The sequence below is a fragment of the Notolepis coatsorum genome (genome assembly GCF_963971535.1).
Source record: "Notolepis coatsorum genome assembly, chromosome: 8".
Classification (NCBI taxonomy): domain Eukaryota; kingdom Metazoa; phylum Chordata; class Actinopteri; order Aulopiformes; family Paralepididae; genus Notolepis; species Notolepis coatsorum.
This window is the reverse complement of record NC_140172.1, coordinates 101,000,219-101,022,535: the sequence shown is the minus strand read 5'-3', so window position 1 is coordinate 101,022,535 and position 22,317 is coordinate 101,000,219. Positions and strand designations below refer to the sequence as shown.

At 45.4% G+C, this 22,317-nt stretch overlaps 1 protein-coding gene across 1 annotated transcript in view; it reads right to left on the bottom strand.

The window, feature by feature from the left end:
• Positions 1 to 21,643, bottom strand: part of slc7a1a (solute carrier family 7 member 1a) — a gene marked incomplete at both ends in the record, with an annotated part of 111,291 nt that extends 89,648 nt beyond the window's left edge. The window contains 2 exons of the mRNA XM_084320482.1: positions 1,270 to 1,452; positions 21,457 to 21,643. Coding sequence (XP_084176608.1) covers positions 1,270 to 1,452; positions 21,457 to 21,643 — 370 coding nt within the window. The remainder of the gene's footprint in view (positions 1 to 1,269; positions 1,453 to 21,456) is intronic.
• Positions 21,644 to 22,317: the final 674 nt, after the last annotated feature.

The following is a 22,317-nucleotide window of genomic DNA, read 5'->3' as shown; positions in this document are numbered from 1 at the left end:
CAGTCACAAGCTGACGACATGTCATTTGCATAAATTAGGAACAGTAGCGGTCCTAGTATGCTTCCTTGTGGAACACCAAAGCTCACTGTGAGGGGGGGGGGGGGGTAGGGTACCGTTTACCTCCACCATCTGTTCCCTCCCCTCAAGGTAGGATTGCATCCAGCTCACTGATAGACTATCAAAACCAATTGCTTTTAGCTTGTCAATCAGAATGGAGTGATTGACAGTGTCGAAGGCCTTTTGTAGGTCCAGCATGACCATGCCGCAGTATTTGCCCGCGTCCACCTCTTGTTTGATGTGGTCGTTCAAATAGAGAAGGCATGTGTCAGTGGAGTGGGATGTTCTGAAGCCAGATTGGAATTCGTAGATTAGATTTTTTTCCGCTAGGTACTTTTCGACCTGTTCGTAGACTATTTTTTCCATGACTTTCGAGATGGAGGTGAGAATAGAAACAGGGCGGTAGTTGCCTGGGTCTAGTTTGCTGCCCTTTTTGTGCAGAGGGGTCACCCTCGCAATTTTGAAGTCCTTGGGGACGTGTCCCTGTTTTATGGAGAGGTTTATTATGTGTGTGATGACGTGGCGGTCAATGAGTTAAAGGATTTGTTTTTTCTTATTGTCAACATGGCTTACAAAAAGACCAAAACCTACAATGCATTTCTTCTACTTACAAGTACGGTCCATCCAGCCAACACCAGATTATAGCTCATATCCAGAAGTCATAGAACCCCATTGTAGTCCAGACGCCAGGCCATCAGGCTGCTCAATGTGGACTATTGTGGGATATGTAACACTAACTCATCCATCCTACATTCATTGCACACAACATCCACATACACTCACTTTAAACATTCACTTTGTATAGTGTTTGGTCTTTATTCTTTAACTATTTTACTGTATGAAGCACAATCTCAGGAGGGTCATACAGAACCAAGCATTTCACTATAATGTACATAATACCTTATATATACCTTATATGTAACAAATAAAACAAAACTTGAAACTTGGAACTTGGAACTTGAAGCCATTAAAACAAATCACAGAGCCATACTTTTTGCTTTGGTCAGTATAATTCATCATTGTGATGAACATGAGCATCGTATTTTCCCCTGGTACTACTTCATGACAGAGGTGGCCTTGAGTCTGCCTGAACCGGAACTACTTCCAAGTAGTTGCTGTCACTACACACACCTGGTCGTCACAAAGACCAATCCCTTCGTTTGTGATTCAGAGCAGCATAATAGAAATGTATCTTGTCTTCTTTATATTTACCTATGATGTAGGAGAGGATGAGGTTCCACCCGGTGATGAAGGCCCAGAGTTCTCCGACAGTGACATAGGAGTACAGATAGGCTGAGCCCGTCTTGGGAACGCGAGCTCCGAACTCAGCATAGCACAGTCCAGCCAGCACGGAGGCCAGTGCCGCGATCAGGAAGGACAACACGATGGCCGGCCCTGGTGGAAGACGGAGATCATACTGTAAGACGGTAATAGGGCTGGGCGATATGGTCAAAAAATATATATCACCATTTTCTTTTTCAATTCTTTTTTTATTTGTATTATTACTACAGTATAATGATATTTGATGGTATTTGTTTTTTCCAGTGCACATTACAGTGATTGACATGATGTATTCTTTTGTAATAGAATGGTATATGTATGTAATAAAAGGGTATATATTTGAATCCAATTTGTATGCTGAAATGAACCACACTGTATGGCAACCTGTAGGAGACACTGTGTTACCTGAGGTTCAACCACAGTAATAACAACCTGTAGGAGACACTGTGTTACCTGAGGTTCAACCACAGTAATAACAACCTGTAGGAGACACTGTGTTACCTGAGGTTCAACCACAGTAATAACAACCTGTAGGAGACACTGTGATACCTGAGGTTCAACCACAGTGATAACAACCTGTAGGAGACACTGTGTTACCTGAGGTTCAACCACAGTGATAACAACCTGTAGGAGACACTGTGTTACCTGAGGTTCAACCACAGTAATAACAACCTGTAGGAGACACTGTGATACCTGAGGTTCAACCACAGTAATAACAACCTGTAGGAGACACTGTGTTACCTGAGGTTCAACCACAGTAATAACAACCTGTAGGAGACACTGTGTTACCTGAGGTTCAACCACAGTAATAACAACCTGTAGGAGACACTGTGATACCTGAGGTTCAACCACAGTAATAACAACCTGTAGGAGACACTGTGTTACCTGAGGTTCAACCACAGTAATAACAACCTGTAGGAGACACTGTGTTATCTGAGGTTCAACCACAGTAATAACAACCTGTAGGAGACACTGTGTTACCTGAGGTTCAACCACAGTAATAACAACCTGTAGGAGACACTGTGTTACCTGAGGTTCAACCACAGTGATAACAACCTGTAGGAGACACTGTGCTACCTGAGGTTCAACCACAGTAATAACAACCTGTAGGAGACACTGTGTTACCTGAGGTTCAATCACAGTAATAACCTGTAGGAGACACTGTGTTACCTGAGGTTCAACCACAGTGATAACAACCTGTAGGAGACACTGTGTTACCTGAGGTTCAACCACAGTAATAACAACCTGTAGGAGACACTGTGATACCTGAGGTTCAACCACAGTAATAACAACCTGTAGGAGACACTGTGTTACCTGAGGTTCAACCACAGTAATAACAACCTGTAGGAGACACTGTGTTACCTGAGGTTCAACCACAGTAATAACAACCTGTAGGAGACACTGTGTTACCTGAGGTTCAACCACAGTAATAACAACCTGTAGGAGACACTGTGTTACCTGAGGTTCAACCACAGTGATAACAACCTGTAGGAGACACTGTGTTACCTGAGGTTCAACCACAGTAATAACAACCTGTAGGAGACACTGTGTTACCTGAGGTTCAATCACAGTAATAACCTGTAGGAGACACTGTGTTACCTGAGGTTCAACCACAGTGATAACAACCTGTAGGAGACACTGTGTTACCTGAGGTTCAACCACAGTAATAACAACCTGTAGGAGACACTGTGATACCTGAGGTTCAACCACAGTAATAACAACCTGTAGGAGACACTGTGTTACCTGAGGTTCAACCACAGTAATAACAACCTGTAGGAGACACTGTGTTACCTGAGGTTCAACCACAGTAATAACAACCTGTAGGAGACACTGTGTTACCTGAGGTTCAACCACAGTAATAACAACCTGTAGGAGACACTGTGTTACCTGAGTAGGGATGGGTACCTTTCACATTTGAACCGATACCGGTACCGGTACCTGTGAATCGATACCGGTACCCAACGGTACCTTTTTTCTGTACTTTAGTCTCAAGAAATTTAATTTACCTACCTCAGTCATGAAAAAAATAATCCAAACTTTAAATAACTACAATTTCAACAGTTTTCGGCTTGCCATTGCTCCGACTGCTTTGTTGTTGAATCAATTCAAATCATAGGTAAGCATATATTGTGCGTGTGAACGTTGACATGAAAAAAAAAAAGTAAAAAAAAAAAAAGTAAAGTAATTTTTTTTTTTGGTATCTCACTTGAATCGATACTCGGTAGTACCGACGTGTTTCGGTTCGGTACCTCAAAAGTACCGAATTCGGTACCCATCCCTATACCTGAGGTTCAACCACAGTGATAACCTGTAGGAGACACTGTGTTACCTGAGGTTCAACCACAGTAATAACCTGTAGGACACTGTGTTACCTGAGGTTCAACCACAGTAATAACCTGTAGGACACTGTGTTACCTGAGGTTCAACCACAGTAATAACCTGTAGGACACTGTGTTACCTGAGGTTCAACCACAGTAATAACAACCTGTAGGAGACACTGTGTTACCTGAGGTTCAACCACAGTGATAACAACCTGTAGGAGACACTGTGTTACCTGAGGTTCAACCACAGTGATAACAACCTGTAGGAGACACTGTGTTACCTGAGGTTCAACCACAGTAATAACAACCTGTAGGAGACACTGTGTTACCTGAGGTTCAACCACAGTGATAACAACCTGTAGGAGACACTGTGTTACCTGAGGTTCAACCACAGTAATAACAACCTGTAGGAGACACTGTGTTACCTGAGGTTCAACCACAGTAATAACAACCTGTAGGAGACACTGTGTTACCTGAGGTTCAACCACAGTGATAACAACCTGTAGGAGACACTGTGTTACCTGAGGTTCAACCACAGTAATAACAACCTGTAGGAGACACTGTGTTACCTGAGGTTCAACCACAGTGATAACAACCTGTAGGAGACACTGTGTTACCTGAGGTTCAACCACAGTAATAACCTGTAGGAGACACTGTGTTACCTGAGGTTCAACCACAGTAATAACCTGTAGGAGACACTGTGTTACCTGAGGTTCAACCACAGTAATAACAACCTGTAGGAGACACTGTGTTACCTGAGGTTTAACCACAGTAATAACCTGTAGGAGACACTGTGTTACCTGAGGTTCAACCACAGTGATAACAACCTGTAGGAGACACTGTGTTACCTGAGGTTCAACCACAGTAATAACAACCTGTAGGAGACACTGTGTTACCTGAGGTTCAACCACAGTAATAACAACCTGTAGGAGACACTGTGTTACCTGAGGTTTAACCACAGTAATAACAACCTGTAGGACACTGTGTTACCTGAGGTTTAACCACAGTAATAACAACCTGTAGGAGACACTGTGTTACCTGAGGTTCAACCACAGTAATAACAACCTGTAGGAGACACTGTGTTACCTGAGGTTCAATGCTCAGCATTCAATACCATAGTCCCCTCCAAACTCATAGCCAAGCTCAGGGACCTGGGCTTGAACTATGACCTCTGCCAGTGGGTCTTGGACTTCCTGACGGGCAGACCCCAGGTGGTAAGAGCAGGCAACTGCACCTCCTCATCCATCACGCTCAACATAGGGGCCCCCCAGGGCTGTGTTCTGAGCCCCCTCCTCTACTCCCTGTACACACATGACTGCGTAGCACAGCGGAACAACAACACCATCATCAAATTTGCTGATGACACAGTAGTGGTGGGCCTGATCTCTGCCAACGACGAAAGGGCCTACCTGGAAGAGGTAGAGAACCTGTCACAGTGGTGTCAGGAGAACTGCCTCTCCCTGAACGTCAGCAAAACAAAAGAGATGATTGTGGACTTCAGGAGGTCGGGGGTCAAGGACTACAGCCCCCTCAGCATCGACGGGGCACCGGTTGAGAGAGTGAACAGTTTCAAGTACCTCGGAGCCCACATATCCGAGGATTTGACATGGACCACACACATTGACAGTGTTGTGAAGAAGGCACGACAACGCCTCTACTTCCTCAGGCGCCTAAGGAAGTTCCAAGTCAGTCAGAAGATCCTTAGGAACTTCTACTCATGTACAATAGAGAGCATCCTGACTGGCAACATCACCTCCTGGTTTGGGAATAGCACTGCACAAGACCGTAGCAGACTACAAAGAGTGACACGTTCAGCCGAACGCACAATTGGAGGGGGGCTTCCCACCCTCCAGAACATTTACAACAAGCGGTGCAAGGGGAAGGCTAAGAGAATTATTAAGGACTCGAGCCACCCGAACTGCCTCTTTGAACTGCTGCGGTCAGGCAAGCGATACCGGAGTCTTAAGGCGAGCACGGAAAGACTCAGAAGAAGCTTCTATCCCCAGGCCATCAGGCTGCTAAACGAACAATAAACACTATGCAACAACCATCAAATGCACACAGCACACACACCCACACGCACACACTCACTTAAACAAACAACACACTGCAGCACCCACTCTCCACACTTTAGATCACACAAACACACTTTATATTTATTGATAAAGGATTTGCACTACAACTCGCACACCTACTGTAAATTGTACCTAAATTGCACCTCATCCCATTTCTGCCTTGCACTATATAGTATTGTATATTAGTACACTGCACAGTATTGTATATTATATGGTAACTCAGTTACGTCTATTCTGCATCGAACATTGTACATATGTCTATACTGAACACTGTGACCTCATTTTTTTTTTACTTCTAATTTACATGCTATACTATGTTATTTTATTTCATACTTATCTTGTCTTGCACAGTCTCTGGAGCGCAACAGTAAGAAGCATTTTGTATAAAAGTATTCTGTACTTCTGTATGACAACTATTAAAGAAACTTGAAACTTGAAACTTCAACCACAGTAATAACAACCTGTAGGAGACACTGTGTTACCTGAGGTTCAATCACAGTAATAACAACCTGTAGGACACTGTGTTACCTGAGGTTCAACCACAGTAATAACAACCTGTAGGACACTGTGGAGCGAATTCACAAAGGGATTGCGCTGTTTTTTCCGAAGATATTCCTGTGCAAATAGCTCCAAAACACAGTTTGCTATTCACAAAGCTTGTGCAAAGACTGAAATACGATGCTAACTGCGTTGCCATCAGCATTGCGTCTCTGTGCGTCTGTGATATTTGCGGGTATTTAAATGAGGTAATATAGGAGGAACATGTGCCCCTTTCTATGCAAATGAGCCTCATCGCAAAAACACTCCAATTCACAAAGATCGGTGCTAATTGCCACGCGCAGTTAAACAGAAGGTTTTGTAGATATAGTACTGAATTCTCCCATCCGGACCAATGCAATTTGAAATATTATTATAGAATATAGAATAGCAAGGGCGGCCGGGTAGCGCAGCGGACTAAGCGTCTGTCTACCACTGTTGTCAGCGGTAGGCTACCTCCGGCTTGGTCGGTCGTCATACTGACGCAATTGGCAGTGTCAGCAGGTAGGGAAGCCGGTGGGTGGTAATCTGGTCATTGTAAACAGCGACTCCTACAGGTCGGTCAGGGCGCCTGCACAGCAAGGGAAGGAACTGGTGAAGGTAGTGTGATCCTCCCACGCGTTACACTTCACCAATGAGAGTCCGCGCTGTCAGGTGAAAAGAGGCTGCTGACTGTCTCCTATGTATCGGAGGAAGCATCTGATAGACTTCAGGGCTCCCTAGACCAACAAGTAGGGGGCAAATGCGCGCAACGACCAGGAAGGGGAGGGGGGAATTGGCATAACGACTAAATTGGGATGGGAGAAAATACAGAAAAATAGGAGAAGAAAAAGTAGATAAAGAAAAAGAATATAGAATAGCAGGCCTATAATAAATTACCTTATTATAGCCAATTTGCATATTTATGGATTGGGCCAAATCTTCTCTTTCAAATGGCCGAGTTCAATTTGGATTTAGTATCACCAGGCGTGCATGAAGAACAGAGAATGAAATCGACTGTATGTACAGTAGGTTTTTTATTCTTGCAAGAGCTCCACCATTTTGAAACTGATTTCAAATCGGATGGTTGCTAAATGCTCAAAATAGGGGAGACAAACTAACTGCGCTCCAATATATGCCAATAACGTTCAGTTTTGTGGTATATAATCCAGAGTAATAAGAGAATAAAAAAAAAATCATAACAAGTAATTTGCTTGCAGGGAGCTAGAAGCCTTTGGGAAGTGTAGTTTTAAAAAATGCCAACGCTCATTGAAAACTCTGGATGTCCTCTTCTCAAAATGACTCAAAATGACTACATTCAGCGAGTGTCGCTTTTTCAAAATGGCGGATTTTCCCGATCACAACAACACATTTAAAAGACTAAAACCTCACTAATAACACTTTAACCTATTGGTAAACAAACGTATTGATGAAAATATACATTATAACTGCTGTTGTGACATGGTTATGATGTTTATTCTTGAATATGTTTAAAAAAGAAAAAAACTATAATTATGTCAGACAGTCTGGAGAGCTTGATTTATGACGTGATGTCATTTTGGGACTGGTCTTGTCGGGCTTAACACTTTCAGCGCCAGCCATTTTATCCATCCTTGTATTCAATGGGCCACGCTTTAAAATATAAGGATTTTCACTGTGCGTCACGATGTGTGTAGGGCTATATCTATATTCTATATTATAGCTATGGAGACAATACTATACTCATTTGACAGTCACTATCTCTCGTCTAACATGTAAAAAAAGAGTACATTTTTTCATGTACTCGTTTGCGTTTTATCCCGTGTTGAATGTTGTATAGTTTCAGAGTGATCCTGGCTAATTCCTGGAAGCTGCGTTATTGAGCGATATGTGAATTTTGCGACATTAGATGTGACACACAGTGTGAAATAAGGTTTCAAAGGGTGGGCGATACTGCCACCTAGCAGGATTCGGCCGGTATTGCACTCTCTGGGTCTCAGAATGAGTTCCAATGGTAACACCGAGGTCCATGAGACTGTAATGAATAAAAAAAAATCGAATAAAAGAAAAAACTATGAAAACGATCGAAAACCCGACTATACTCGGGTTTTAGCGCTCAACCGCTGGCGAGATAACCCTGGTTGGCCGTGAATGAGTTAAGAGGTTAAAGCGACGCTATTTACGTCTTCAGAGATTTGGTGGTAACTAAGCGCATTTATAAAGGGGTGTCATTGCCAGCGTCTCAGGTGATCATGGCAGCAGTAATTGTTGCCAGGTGTGCTTGTGAAAGACTATTTTGAATGAGAATATCACTTTTTGATTTAAGTGAGACCGAAATCATCTGGAGACACAGGTTAAAATCAAGGATGATATTGAGCCAGCCACCCAGAGATCCCATGCAATCTTATTTATTATTTAAATATTGTTATTTAACGTTGTCGGCTTCCCCAATGTTGTCGGCGCTATTGACTGCACTCACATTCCAATTGTACCACCAAACAAAAATTAACATGTTTTTAGAAATAGGAAGCAAACTTCAATCAACACCCAGGTGTGTAACGCCAGTAATATAATAACAAATGTGGTTGCCAATGTGATTCAGGGTGGTGTAGTGGTTAACACTGCCACCTCACAGCTAGAAGGTCCTGGGTTCAATTCCCGCTTGGGGACCAGGTTGCCGTGTTGCCAGTTACCCAGGCGGGGTATCTCCCGGGCCTTTCTGTGTGGAGTTTGCATGTGCTCACCGTGCTCACAAGGGTTTCCCCTCCCGATAAGAGAAACCCAATGGAAAAACATGCACAACAGATCGCTAATGCTGTCGCATCCCTGATGAAGACGGACAGGAACACTTGAATTGGTCCCCGGGTGCGGCGCATAACTCCTCCCGGCTGACCTTGGGGGGAAGGACGACGGGATGGGAGGTGCAAAGAACATTTAGTCAGCGACTCAGTGCATGTGTGTGTTCCTGTGGGGCGCCCAACACGTGTGTGTGTTAAATCTGCATGACAAATAAAAAATTCTACTTCTACTTCTACAAATTCCCTGGGCATGACAGCAACATTTTTAGGAACAGCAGTCTATACGGAATGATGCAAGACATGGATGACACAAACGTTTGTGGTGTAAAATTCATTGCAAATGTGTGGGGGAAAAGTATGTGCTTTTGTATAGGTGATGGCGGCTACCAACTCCAGCCATGGCTGATGACTCCTGTGCGTAATCCTGCTAACATTGGAGAGGCGGCATACAATCGGGCTCACATCAGAACGCGCGGTGTGATCGAGTGCACATTTGGCATCTTAAAAAGCCGGTTTAGATGCCTGGATCTTATTTGGTGGGGCAATGCTACAGTATATAGTCCCCCCAAAGCACATCACTCCTTTGGGTGCTGGGTTAGGTAATAATCACAATAAAGAGAATAGAACCTGCACACTCATATGCTCCAGAATAAATGTTTCATTTATAACGTCTCGTCAGGTCCATGAGGAGTAGATGCTGGAAACACGATCAATGAAAAGTTTATTCTGGAGTATATGATAATGTGGGTTCTATTCTCTCAACTAAACATTAAATACAACTTAATTTCTCACTCAAAAAGAGAAAATATTGGGGCGCCCCAGTGGCGAACCACATAACGCGCTGAGTCGCGGCACGGCCGACCCGGGTTTGATTCCCGAACCCGTCGTTATTTGTCGAATGTCTTCCCCCCACTCTGTCTCCCGTTTCACCTCTCTCTCTCTCTCTACTGGACTGCCCAGTAGAATAAAGCGATAAACGCTAAAAAATAAATCTTTAAAAAAGAGAAAATATTTTCACTGGCACACAATGCCTAACTTCGGTCTAAAGATTCAGCACCATGGACAGGTCTGCTCAAAATAATTTATTTGGGGATGACATGACAAACAAAGGATGCAATGTGTCATGAAAATACAAATTAAGCTTCCCTCTCCCTCATTTAGGGTTTATTTTTTCTCCTTCCTGCCAGGCGCAAACTGCTCCGCGAGCCAACTGCACTGACAGATATCAGGAGCAAATTGCACACCTGTGGGCGTGTTTGCGCTAGTATATCATCCGTGCAATATATTTAGTGAATAGCTTGCAAAGACGGAGCAAATAGCGGGCGCTAATCGTGCACAGTTAAGGGTGCTTTTAGCACACGCAATCCATTCGCCCCTGCGTGTTACAAGTTCAACCACAGTAATAACAACCTGTAGGAGACACTGTGTTGCCTGAAGGACAACCATACTAATGACTACCTGTAGGAGACACTGTGTTACCTGAAGGACAACCATACAAATGACTACCTGTTAGGGGTGTAACGGTACACAGAAGCCACGGTTCAGTACGTACCTCGGTTTTTTGATCCACTTTTTTTCCCTTATTTTAATATTTTTTTCTCCCATCCCAATTTCGTATTATCCAATTCTTCCCTCCCCTGTCTTGAACGTTGCTGGACTATGCCTCCCACTGGTCGGATGTAGTGAGGATAGAAGCCTTGCATCACGTGTCCCCTCCGGTACACGAGGAGGCAGCCTGTCGCATCTTTTCACCGCAGCAGCTCGAACTCTCAGTGGCGAGGAGTAACGCGTGGGAGGCTCACGCTGCCCCCGCTACTTCCTGTTTCCGCCACACCGGCGTCACCCAACCGACCTGTAGGAGTCGCTGTCCACAACGTCCAATCCCCACCCACCGGCTTTCCCACCCTCTAACACTGCCAATTGTGTTAGTATGACAGCCGGCCAAGCCGGTAGCAACGCAGAGAGCTGGGCTCGATACCAGCGTCTCCTGCGTTAGTGGCGAGCGCCTTGCCCACTGCGCCACTCAGCCTCCATATTTATAACGATTATTATATATTTATAATTATTATTATAATTATTAATATTAAATATAATTATTTGTATTAAGTTATACTTAGTTCCACCTAGGCCTGCCACGGTAGTCAGTAAATTAATTGCCTACCGCCCCCACCCCCCACTGGTGTGCTTTTTTTTTTTTTTTTTTTACTTAAATTTTTATTAACATTTATAGACAAACAACACTTACACAAAAATGGATCCCATAACACAATATGAAAGAATGCAGTGAACATAAATGGTTACATGAATAGCATTGTTGGTTATATGTTTCCACTACAGTTGTTTTTCCAGGCACTTAATACAAAGACTGATTGTATACCGCCCTTGAACAGGCAAAGACAAATTTAATACCTACTCAAAAGGATTAGATACTGACTAAGGCAAATATGTATGGTATGGGTCCAGTGACCCTCCTTGAATTTCTTTCTTCTCTTATCCTTCGCCCTTTCTATTTCTTTTATACTAAATTTCTCTTTGCCTTTTGATTCACCCATTTACAAACCACATCCTCCTTGATTATTAATACAACATTGTTAACAGACATAAATAATAAAGTACAAAAAATGTAATACAATTGTAATACCCAAAAAAAGAAAAAGAAAATCAGAAAATACTAACTAAGTCAAAAGTGTGTGACATGGGTTCAGAGACCCTCCTTGAACCTCTTTCCTCCTTTACCCTTCGCCCTCTTGTGATGCATTTGGTTCTTCCTCTGTGATGTCGTTTTCGTTCCCCTTGTAATCCTCCCACTTTCCCCATCTTTCTCCAAATTTCTCTTCCTGTAACCTCAGCATGTGTGTTATCCTCTCCATATCCTGTATCTCCTCCACTATTCCTACCCATTGTGCTATTGTCGGTGGATCTTCTTTGTACCACAGTCTTGTTATTGCTTTTCTGGCCGCTATCAACATTATCTTTATTAAATATTTGTCCCCCCCTTGTATTCCCTCGTGTGTCAGGTCTCCTAAGTAAAGCACAAGTCCTGTTTGTGGTAACCCGTATCCTAATATTCTGATCATTGCCTCCCTTATCTCCTCCCAATATCCCTTCAGCTTCTGACATCCCCAGAATATGTGCGTGTGATTTGCCCCCTCCTTCCCACACATCCTCCAGCATGCTCTTTGTGTTGGTGCATATTTTCCCTTCAGCTCTGGGGTTATAAAGAATCTGATTATGTTTTTCCATCCAAACTCTTTCCATATCCTCGATCCTGTTGTTGCATGTTGCACCTCGCATATGTTCCCCCATTCCTTCCCTGTTATTCCTATCTCTAGTTCTCTCTCCCATTTCTCCCTTATATAATCGGTCGTGTGTCCCTTGCTGGTCATTATAGCCCGGTACAGTGCTGATATTACCCTTCCTTTCCCTCCTTCGTATGCCCTTACTATCTTCCTAATTATTCCATTCTGTTCTTCTTCCTTGTCCCCTCTTATTTCTTTATTATAGTAATCTCTCACTGGTGTGCTTTTTAAGTTTCACTTCTAGAGTAGATTTAACTTCACGTGAAGCAGAGAAAGAAGACTCTAGTGAAGAGATTACATGTTACACAACAATGGAAGAGGATTTATCAATATTTTGGATTTAAACACTGCAGCAGGTCGACTGGAGAGGAGCTTAGAGGACCAGTCCAGATCAGCAAAAGTACGTTTTCTATTTTAATTTTTTTATCAGCTGTGAGGGGAAAGTAGCGCAGAAGAAAGTTGGTGTGTGTGTGTGTCATACCTCAATGACCGCTCCTACCAAGTTACAAAAAATGGAGTAGGGACCGCACTCGAGGAAAATAGTTGTTTTTATTTTAATATGCACAAGTTGTATAACGCACAAAACTTTTCAGCCATCCGGCCTTCATCAGTGTGCAATGATAGTTGTGACAAACAAACCTTAACTAGGCTGTACTTGACAACATGCAGGTGGGAACAATCAGCAATCAGCAAACAGGCTAGGTTGACGTCATGATCAGTAATTAGCAGGGCTAGATTGACAGGTAGATATCATCACAGTATCACATGAATGCGTATAATGGCTATGTATGAAACAACACATTAATACATATTACAATACAATATTTACAAATCTGTATGGAACAAAAAACCAGTACATTGGGGGTATCAGGTTGTTAGACCGTTCATTAATCAGTGTACTAGTTTTTGTTTATACAGTAGACAACTTAGGATAGCTTTCACCTAAAGGAATGGAGCCAAATTGAACTCTTCATTCATCCCAGATGGATACATAGATTTGAGCCGATGAATCCATAGTGTAAAAGAAGTTGTTCATGGTTACCACCCCTTCTATTAAGAAAAAACATCTCTAGACCTATGCACTTGAGGTCATTGATTTTATGATCCATTTAGTTAAAATGTTGTGCCACAGTGGAATTAATGTCGGCCCGCTTTATATTGCTTCTGTGTTCGTTCAATCTGATTTTTAATTTGCGGGATGTCTGTCCGATATAGTATTTTTTACATGGGCAGAATAATAAATATATTATGTGTGTGGAATTACATGTTATTAGCGATCTGATCTTGTAATTCTTCCCGGTGTGGGAGTCGTGAAATGTGTTTGTTTTGATCATGTACATGCTCTACATGGGAAGCTCACATAAATAAAAGGCTCTGGCCTTGAATACGAGTCCGCTCTAACTAGGCGGTACTTCAGGTTGGTAGCCCTTTTATGCGTAAAGCGTGGAGGGTGTTGGAAGCGGTCATTTAAGGTTCTATCTGATGATAGAATGTGCCAGTGTTTCATGACTGTGGACTTAATAACAGAACTAAATGGATCATAAGTAAGGACATAATTAATGGTGCCTGATGTTCTGTTTCTTTCTTTCTTACGGAATAGTTATTTTCTTTCAATTTGATTTACAGTGGCCATGGCGGAGTTAAGACACTGCTTTGGGCCCTTTTCATCAAATCTTCCCAACATTCGCAATTGTCTGTCCCGCGTCACTCAGCTGTTTTTCTTGTTTTTTCTCGGATCCAGAGCATTGCTGGCGTCAACTTGTGACTGCCGCTTCTGTCCGTATCTGTTTAACTGTATCCCAGCCCTGTTACCCGTTTCCCCCACGTCCATTCCTTGTACTTTATTTGTTATTTTGTTTTTTCTACCGTCGACGCTGCTTGTTTCCCCCGTCCTCTCCTGCGCCCGTCCTGACTCTCTACAAACATTTCACGTCCTCACTTTCCCCCCTGCTCTGTGGACCTGCCGACTGTACTCCCACCGTTCCTACCATCACTGGATCTCAAACTGGACTACAAACCCCGCCACTGGAAAACAAACTCCCGGATCTACACATTTTCTCCCCGACAAAACCTTACCTGTCCTCCGGACCGGTCCTGTGTGTGTCCCTCCATCTGCTCCTGGCTGTTTGCTGTCGGCTAAACCAGCCACCCGCCGCTGGCATTGCCTGCCTGGCCGTGCTATCCTACTACTCCCTTCCCGCAAGGGCGACACCACTCCCTCGCGCTGGTTTGTGGGTTCCCATCTCCTCGGGTGAGTGTCGGCTGTTAGTATGGCGCGGTCAGGTCGGCCTGCTACGCGGGCTTGGTCTGGAGCCAGCTACTACACGCTGCACCAAAACAACAACACACTCTCTCCCAGTATCCAGCTGCAGCTCCGGAGTGCTCCCATTGTCCAGCTGCAGCCCCGGAGTGATCCGCTCAAGATGCTACTCCAACTCTCCGCCCTCCAGCTACTACCAATTTTTAACCCACTCCTGCTCCTATTCTACACCCAACTTGGACTCCTGCTTCTCCTACCGTTTTCCCCTTGGATTCTCACCCCCCCCCCCCTCCCCCCATTTTTCACTGCCCCCCCCCCCCCCCACCTCTCATATACTCCTGCTGATCTTCACTCGTTCAACAACAATTACCGCCTCCCTGCTGCCACTGCCACTGCTGCCAGAAACGCTGGCATTCACTGTCGCCGTCGCAACATCCACAGAGGCCCCCGCCTAAATCGAAACCGGACTCTCCACCTCCCTGACGGCTCATACATCCCCTCTTCCTGGACTACCTCTCGCCCCCCTGCCACCCCCACCCGCCGCATCGCTAACCTCGATAACCTTCGCTCCTTCCTCCCTGCTCCCCCATCCATCTCCCTTGCTCTCCTCAACACCCGTTCTCTCTCAAACAAATCACCTCTGATTTATGAATTACTACTGGACAACAACCTTGACCTACTCCTCCTCACTGAAACCTGGCAACAGCCCTCGGACTTCTACTCCCTCAACCAAGCTACCCCCCCAAATTACAGCTTCATCGCCAAGCCCCGCCTCTCTGGCCGAGGGGGGGGTCTTGCCGTTTTCCACAAACTCTCCCTATCCATCACTGAACTGCACCTAAACCTCCCTCCCATGCTATCCTTTGAATACCTTGCCCTCTCCCTCCCCAACTCTATCACTGCACTACTCCTCTACCGCCCTCCCCAAAGCCTCATCCCTCTTTTCTAACTGAACTTTCTGATCTCCTGACCATAGCCTCCACTCTCTCCACCCGCCTCCTACTTACCGGTGACCTCAACATCCATGTTGACCAACCAAACTCAAACCTCACTCCTGACTTCCTCTCCCTCCTTGACTGTTTTAGCCTCACCCAGCACATCAACTTTCCCACCCACAACAAAGGCCACACACTTGACCTTGTTTGCTCTGCCTCCCTACCCATATCCAATCCTCACCCCATTCCATTCCCACTCTCTGACCACTACTGCATCCTTTTCGCTGCTCCTCTTCCCCCACCCCACCACTCCAATAAACGCACCATCTCTTTCCGTAACGTAAAATCCATTGACCCTCTCACACTGTCTCAGTCCATATCCTCTGCCTTTCCCCCTGACTCCGCCCCCTCTAACCCCGACGACTATGCCCTCCTCCTCAACTCTACTCTCTCTGACTCCCTCGACTCACTGGCACCCCTGAAAACCATCACTGTCTCATTCACCACCTCCTCCCCCTGGTACACTCCAGAACTCCGCTCTATGAAGCAGACCGGCCGTCAATTAGAACGCCTCTATAAAAAAAACCACCTCACCATCCACGCCGACCTCCACAAACAGCACGTCTCCTCCTACCGTGATGCACTCCAATCTGCCAAATCTGCCCACCACTCCACCATCATCAACAGCAGCAACCGCAACCTCCGGACCCTCTTCTCCACTGTCAAGAAACTCCTACAACCCCCGGACAATAACTCACTCTCCTCCCCTGACCTCTGCAACTCGTTTCTCCACTTCTTCAATAATAAAGTATCTCTAATCAACAGCTCACTGACTGCCCGCATTGCCAATTCCCCCACCCTCGCCCCGCCATCATTTTCCCCCCACCTGACTCCATCCCTCCCACCCCTTTTACTGCCTTCGCCCCAGTCGACTCCTCCTTCATCATGGACCTCATGACCACCTCCAAGACCACTACCTGCTCCCTTGACCCCCTACCCACTACTCTCACCAAAGCCTGCCTCCCTGCTCTCATCCCCCACCTCACCACCCTTTTCAACCAGTCACTATCCCTAGGCCACGTCCCCTCCCCCTATAAACTCGCCGCTGTCATCCCTGTCCTCAAAAAACCCACTCTTGACCCATCCAGCCTCTCCAACTACCGCCCCATATCCAATCTTCCTTTTTTCTCTAAAACACTGGAACGCATTGCTGCCTCCCAACTCCACTCCCATCTCCAGTCCAACACCCTCTATGAACCCCTTCAGTCTGGCTTCCGTCCCGCTCACAGCACCGAAACTGCACTGGTTAAAGTCATCAACGACCTCCTCATCTCCGCTGACTCCGGTGCCCTCAACATCCTGATCCTACTCGATCTCAGTGCAGCCTTTGACACAGTGTCACTCCATCCTCCTCCAAAGGCTGCACCAACTGGGTGTTGAGGGCACAGCACTTGGCTGGTTCTCCTCCTACCTCACAGACAGACACCAATTCATCTCCCTCTCCGGCCACACCTCCTCCCCCTCCCCAGTCACACAGGGGGTCCCCCAAGGCTCAGTCCTTGGCCCCCTGCTCTTCATCTGCTACATTCTCCCCCTTGGTCACATCATCCGTAAATACCACCTCAACTTCCACTGCTACGCTGACGACACCCAAATCTACATCAGTACACAATCCCCCCACAGCCCACCCCTCAGTCACATCGAATCCTGCATCACCGAACTCCAAACTTGGATGACTCACAACTTCCTCAAACTGAACAGTGACAAGACTGAACTTCTCATCATTGGCACCAAAACCACCCTCACCAGATCCGGACCCATCACACTCACCATCAACGACTCCACCATCACCCCCTCCCCCCTAGTCCGAAACCTTGGTGTCCTCCTTGACCCCACCCTCTCATTTGACCCCGACGTCCGCTCCACCGTAAAAATATCCTACTTTCACCTCCGCAACGTTGCAAAAATCTGTCACTGCCTCTCCCCCCCTGCTGCTGAATCCCTCATTCACGCCTTCATCTCCTCCCGCCTGGACTACTGCAACTCCCTCCTCACTGGTATCACCTCCCGCTCCCTCCATAAACTGCAAATGGTCCAAAATTCAGCCGCCCGCCTCATCACTAACACCCGGTCCCGCGAACACATCACTCCTGTCCTCCACTCCCTCCACATCAAACACTGCATAAACTTTAAAACACTACTCCTCACCTTCAAAGCCCTCCACAGCCTGCCCCCCCCCCCTACCTGACTGATCTCCTTCTTCCCTACCGCCCCACCCATTCCCTCCGGTCCTCCTCCACTGCCTCCCTCACTGTCCCGACATCCAAGCTTAAAAACGTTGGAGATCGGGCCTTCTCTCGTACTGCACCCCGACTCTGGAACCCCCTCCGCCAGTCCATCAGAGACTCCCCTACACTCTCCACCTTCAAAGCTCACCTCAAAACCCACCTGTTCTCCCTTGGCCTCAACCCCCCCCACCCATAACCCCCCCCCCCCCCCCCCCCCCCCCCCCTCCAACCCGATAGATGTCTGTCTCCAGTCTTTTTTGTGCTATCATGCTGTCTTCCCTGTTCCCCCCATGGTCTCATGTTCCTTTTGTTTTGTTTCTTTTTTGTTTCTTTGTTTTTGTTTCTTTGCTTTTGTTTCTTTGTTTGTACTCTTGCTCCCGACTATTGTCAGCGACTTCAGGTTATTGAGAAGCGCTATATAAATTAAATGAATTATTATTAATTATTAACATACTTTCACTTTCGGAGTGGAACTCCTCCTGAGAGCTAACGTCACGGTGACCAATCGCAGCCACTCTTATTGTCTGGGACCAAATACAGCCACGCCCCATTCCCAGTAAAAAGTGGGAATCTCTAGAATGGGTTTCGGGCGACGCTGTATACGGAAGTGACGATAGACAACACTTTCTGTTGTCAGTAGATGGCAGCATTGGTTTAAAATTAAAAGGTGAAAATGTTGAAAACTACATGAATACATTTCCCAAGATCCTTAGCACAGGTCACAGGTCACTGGGATGTGTCTATTCTTCGCCGTGATCGAACAGCGGTAAACTATTACTGCGACCTCGGTATAGCGACCGCGAATGGTAAACTAATTATCTTAACAAAAGTGCGCTGGTAGCGTTACATATGTTGTCTAAAGGGGGACATATGGTACAATTTAAGATTTTAATGATAATCGGCATATAAAGGACAACATAAAGCATTGTTAATTTGTAAGAAACCTCAATGAAAACGGTAATATTAGCTATTGTTATGAAAATGTGATAGAATCCTATAAAAATGTGGACGCATTTGGTCTACGTTCCGTTACATATACATTTGAGTCTGTATAATTGACTTACAGGCAGGCTTTTCTTTAAAGGCACCGGGTGGTGACTAGAAAACTGTAGGAGATTGTTTTTATCCGTTGGTTTTCTGTAGATGGTTGTGGCGATTAGGTTATTAACTTTCGTTAGTTTTACATCTAGGAAGTGAATGGATTCTCTGCTCTTTTCCATGCTGAAAGTGATGGATTCTACACAAGAGTTTAAATAGGACAAGAATGATGACAGTTCTACCTCGTTCCCTGACCAGACCATGAAAATATCATCGATAAATCGAACAAAGTATTTGATATGGGGTCTATATAACGTATTGTTGTAAATGAAGTCCTCTTCGAACTTTCCCATAAATAAACATGCATAAGCGCATGCGGATGGGGATCCCATAGCAGACCCATATTCCTGTTGGTAATAGGTATTTTCAAACATAAATACATTTCTATTCAGTGTAAATTTCATCAGTTCCATGATAAATTCATGTGGAGGTGTTTGGTCTGCGTGTTTACCTAGGAAATGGTTCAAAGCTTCTAGACCAAGGTTATGGTTAATGTTGGAATATAACGAAGTAACGTCTAGGGTTACGAGAATATCACTGTCACCAATATTTCGGACTAAATCTAGTTTAGATAGAAAGTCAGAGGTATCTTTTATATACGAGGGAAGTTTCCAAACCAGTTTCCAAACCCACTCCAAGTGTCATGGAGAGGGACCCTGTCGGCCACCCGCCCCCTGCGGATGGGTGTCCCCCAGGGCTCGGTCCTAGGACCCCTTCTCTTCTCCCTCTACACTAAATCACTGGGTAACATTATCACGTCTCATGGCTTCTCGTGTCATTGTTATGCCGATGATTCTCAACTCTTCCTCTCCTTCCCTCCCTCAGATATCCACGTCTCTGAGTGGATCTCAGCCTGTCTGTCCGACATCTCCGCCTGGATTACGACCAACCACCTCAAAGTTTGCTCCACCTGCCAGCCAAATCCTCCCCCCTGACCGACCTTTCCATCACAGTCGAGAATGCAGCTGTGACCGCGTCCCCGACCGCCAATAACCTTGGTGTTGTCCTCGACGACCAGTTGAACTTCTCTGCTCACATCGCAGCGACAACCAGAACTCCTGAGCAACGTCAGAAGAATCCGCCCCTTCCTGACAAAAGAAGCCACCCAACTCCTCGTCCAATCAACAGTCATCTCCCGCCTCGACTACTGCAACACACTGCTTGCTGGCCTCCCGGCCACTGCCACCAAGCCTCTTCAACTCATTCAGAATGCAGCGGCCCGCCTGATCTCAAACCAACCGAAGTCGGCCCATGTCACCCCACTTCTTAGGGACCTGCACTGGCTCCCCATTGCTGCACGAATCCGCTTCAAGGCCCTCGACCTGGCATACCATGCGGCAAAGGAAACCGCTCCCGCCTACCTCTGGTAATTTTTTTTTTACTATTTCTTTCACTATTTGGGCACTTTTACACAATTCCTGTGAGTTTATGGAACACCTCTGTAATTTTGTATTTTTTTTTATTCATTGTTTTGTATTTCTAATCAAGTCCTCAAAAACAGCATTTTTCTACCTCAAGATCTTAAGCCGTTTTGAGCCTGGGCTCCAACCACAATGGGAACTGTGTGGAGTGTGTGTGAGTCTCAGCAGAGTCTCATGCAGCTGAGTCTCTCTGACATCACAAATCAGCACATTTTCAGATGACTCAGTTCAGTGAGGGTGAATATTGTGAGAGGAGAATTGGAAGAATGCGCCAATATGAGAATTAGAGACATAGATCATATTAATATAAGTCCACATAGCTAAGAAACAATGCTAAACACTGAAAAAGGCCATTTATAAGATAGTTCCCCTTTAAATAAAAATCTAACCCTAACTAACCTTACTGTCATGCATTTGTCCTAATAAACTAACCTACACTGTAGCACTCAACACGTTGATGAACATTGTTACTCAGCTGATAGAGTTGTGCCCTTCCTGATGACTTGTCGTACAGAACTTGTAAGTCGCTTTGGATAAAAGCGTCAGCTAAATGTAAATGTGTGTGTGTGTGTGTGTGTGTGTGTGTGTGTGTGTGTGTGTGTGTGTGTGTGTGTGTGTGTGTGTGTGTGTGTGTGTGTGTGTGTGTGTGTGTGTGTGTGTGTGTGTGTGTGTCTTTCCATTGGTTAACATTATTTAGGCGAACAAGAAAAGGATGGGCATATTCAGCCTATTGTAATGACCCTGCTGTGTTACAAACATATCATTCATTCATGGTTTTGTTTCAGGGACAAGAGGAGGGGAGGAGGGGAGAAACAGCCCAGTGCGAGGTTGTATTTGTTCTGTTGGCTTGTCGGTCATGCCTTTACAAGCTTCAACATTTTATTCATCATCTAAATGTGGCAATACAAGCTTGATATTCAACGATAGATCAAAGTAAGCCAGTGTAAAGTAAAGTAAAGATATTGAGCATACATTTGTAAAATGTGCAACCCTAGTTTCACCTAGTGTCGTATGAGACGTATTCGTCGTGTGGCTGGATGTACCGAACCGTGACGTCCGTACCGTGAAGTCGCGGGACGAATACACATACCGTTACACCCCTACTACCTGTAGGATACACTGTGTTACCTGAATTCTCTCGGGCCACGGCTCCAGCCAGCACATAGACCCCGGCACCCAGCGTGCTGCCCACTCCCAGCGCCACAAGGTCCATGGTGTTCAGACATCTGGACAGACGTGACTCCTCACTGTTGCAGTTCACCACTTTCACCCTCAGTAGCTGCTTCCCAAAACCCAACAGCTTCTCCAGCGCCATGGGTCACGGTCAGGGGTCAATCAGGGGTCAAGAGGTAACAGGGGAGAGGGGGAGAGAGGTCATACACACCTTAAGGAGACAGAAAAGAAAAGAAAAGGAAAGGGAATAAAACACTTTATTTTACATTAAGTCACGTCTTGAATCAAACAGGTTTCCCAGAGCCTTCTTATGGATTGTTGGGCTTTAGTGTCTACCAGCAAGGTGAGTCTTGGTAGGGAGGGATAAACCCACCTTGCTGACCTGCTCCTCCTTCATGGCTGCATATGGAGGCATCCTCCACTAAACCCACCTCACTGACAACCCTTACCCCCCCCCCCCCAATAACATGTATTCATCTCCTTATTCTAAAAATACCTTAGTTAAATCTACTTTGAGGATCTAGAAGCAATTCCGATTCTATTTTGGTCTACAGGCCTACAGTAGCTTCAACTTCAGCTAATCCAGTTTTTTGTCCTTCTGTGGTTGATAGATAGAGCGTTCTCCCTGTGGTCCATCTCTGGCATTGAGACATTTAGCGGCCTTTATATTGATTAACACCTTTGCATCCTTTCAGAAGCTCTCTGAGAAGTTCCCTTTACCATCTTAGACAGCTCCCGTTCTCCCACTCTCCCAAGGGCCTCACCTAGTGACTCTAATCTTATCCACACTAGGGATGGGCATATATTTCATTCATT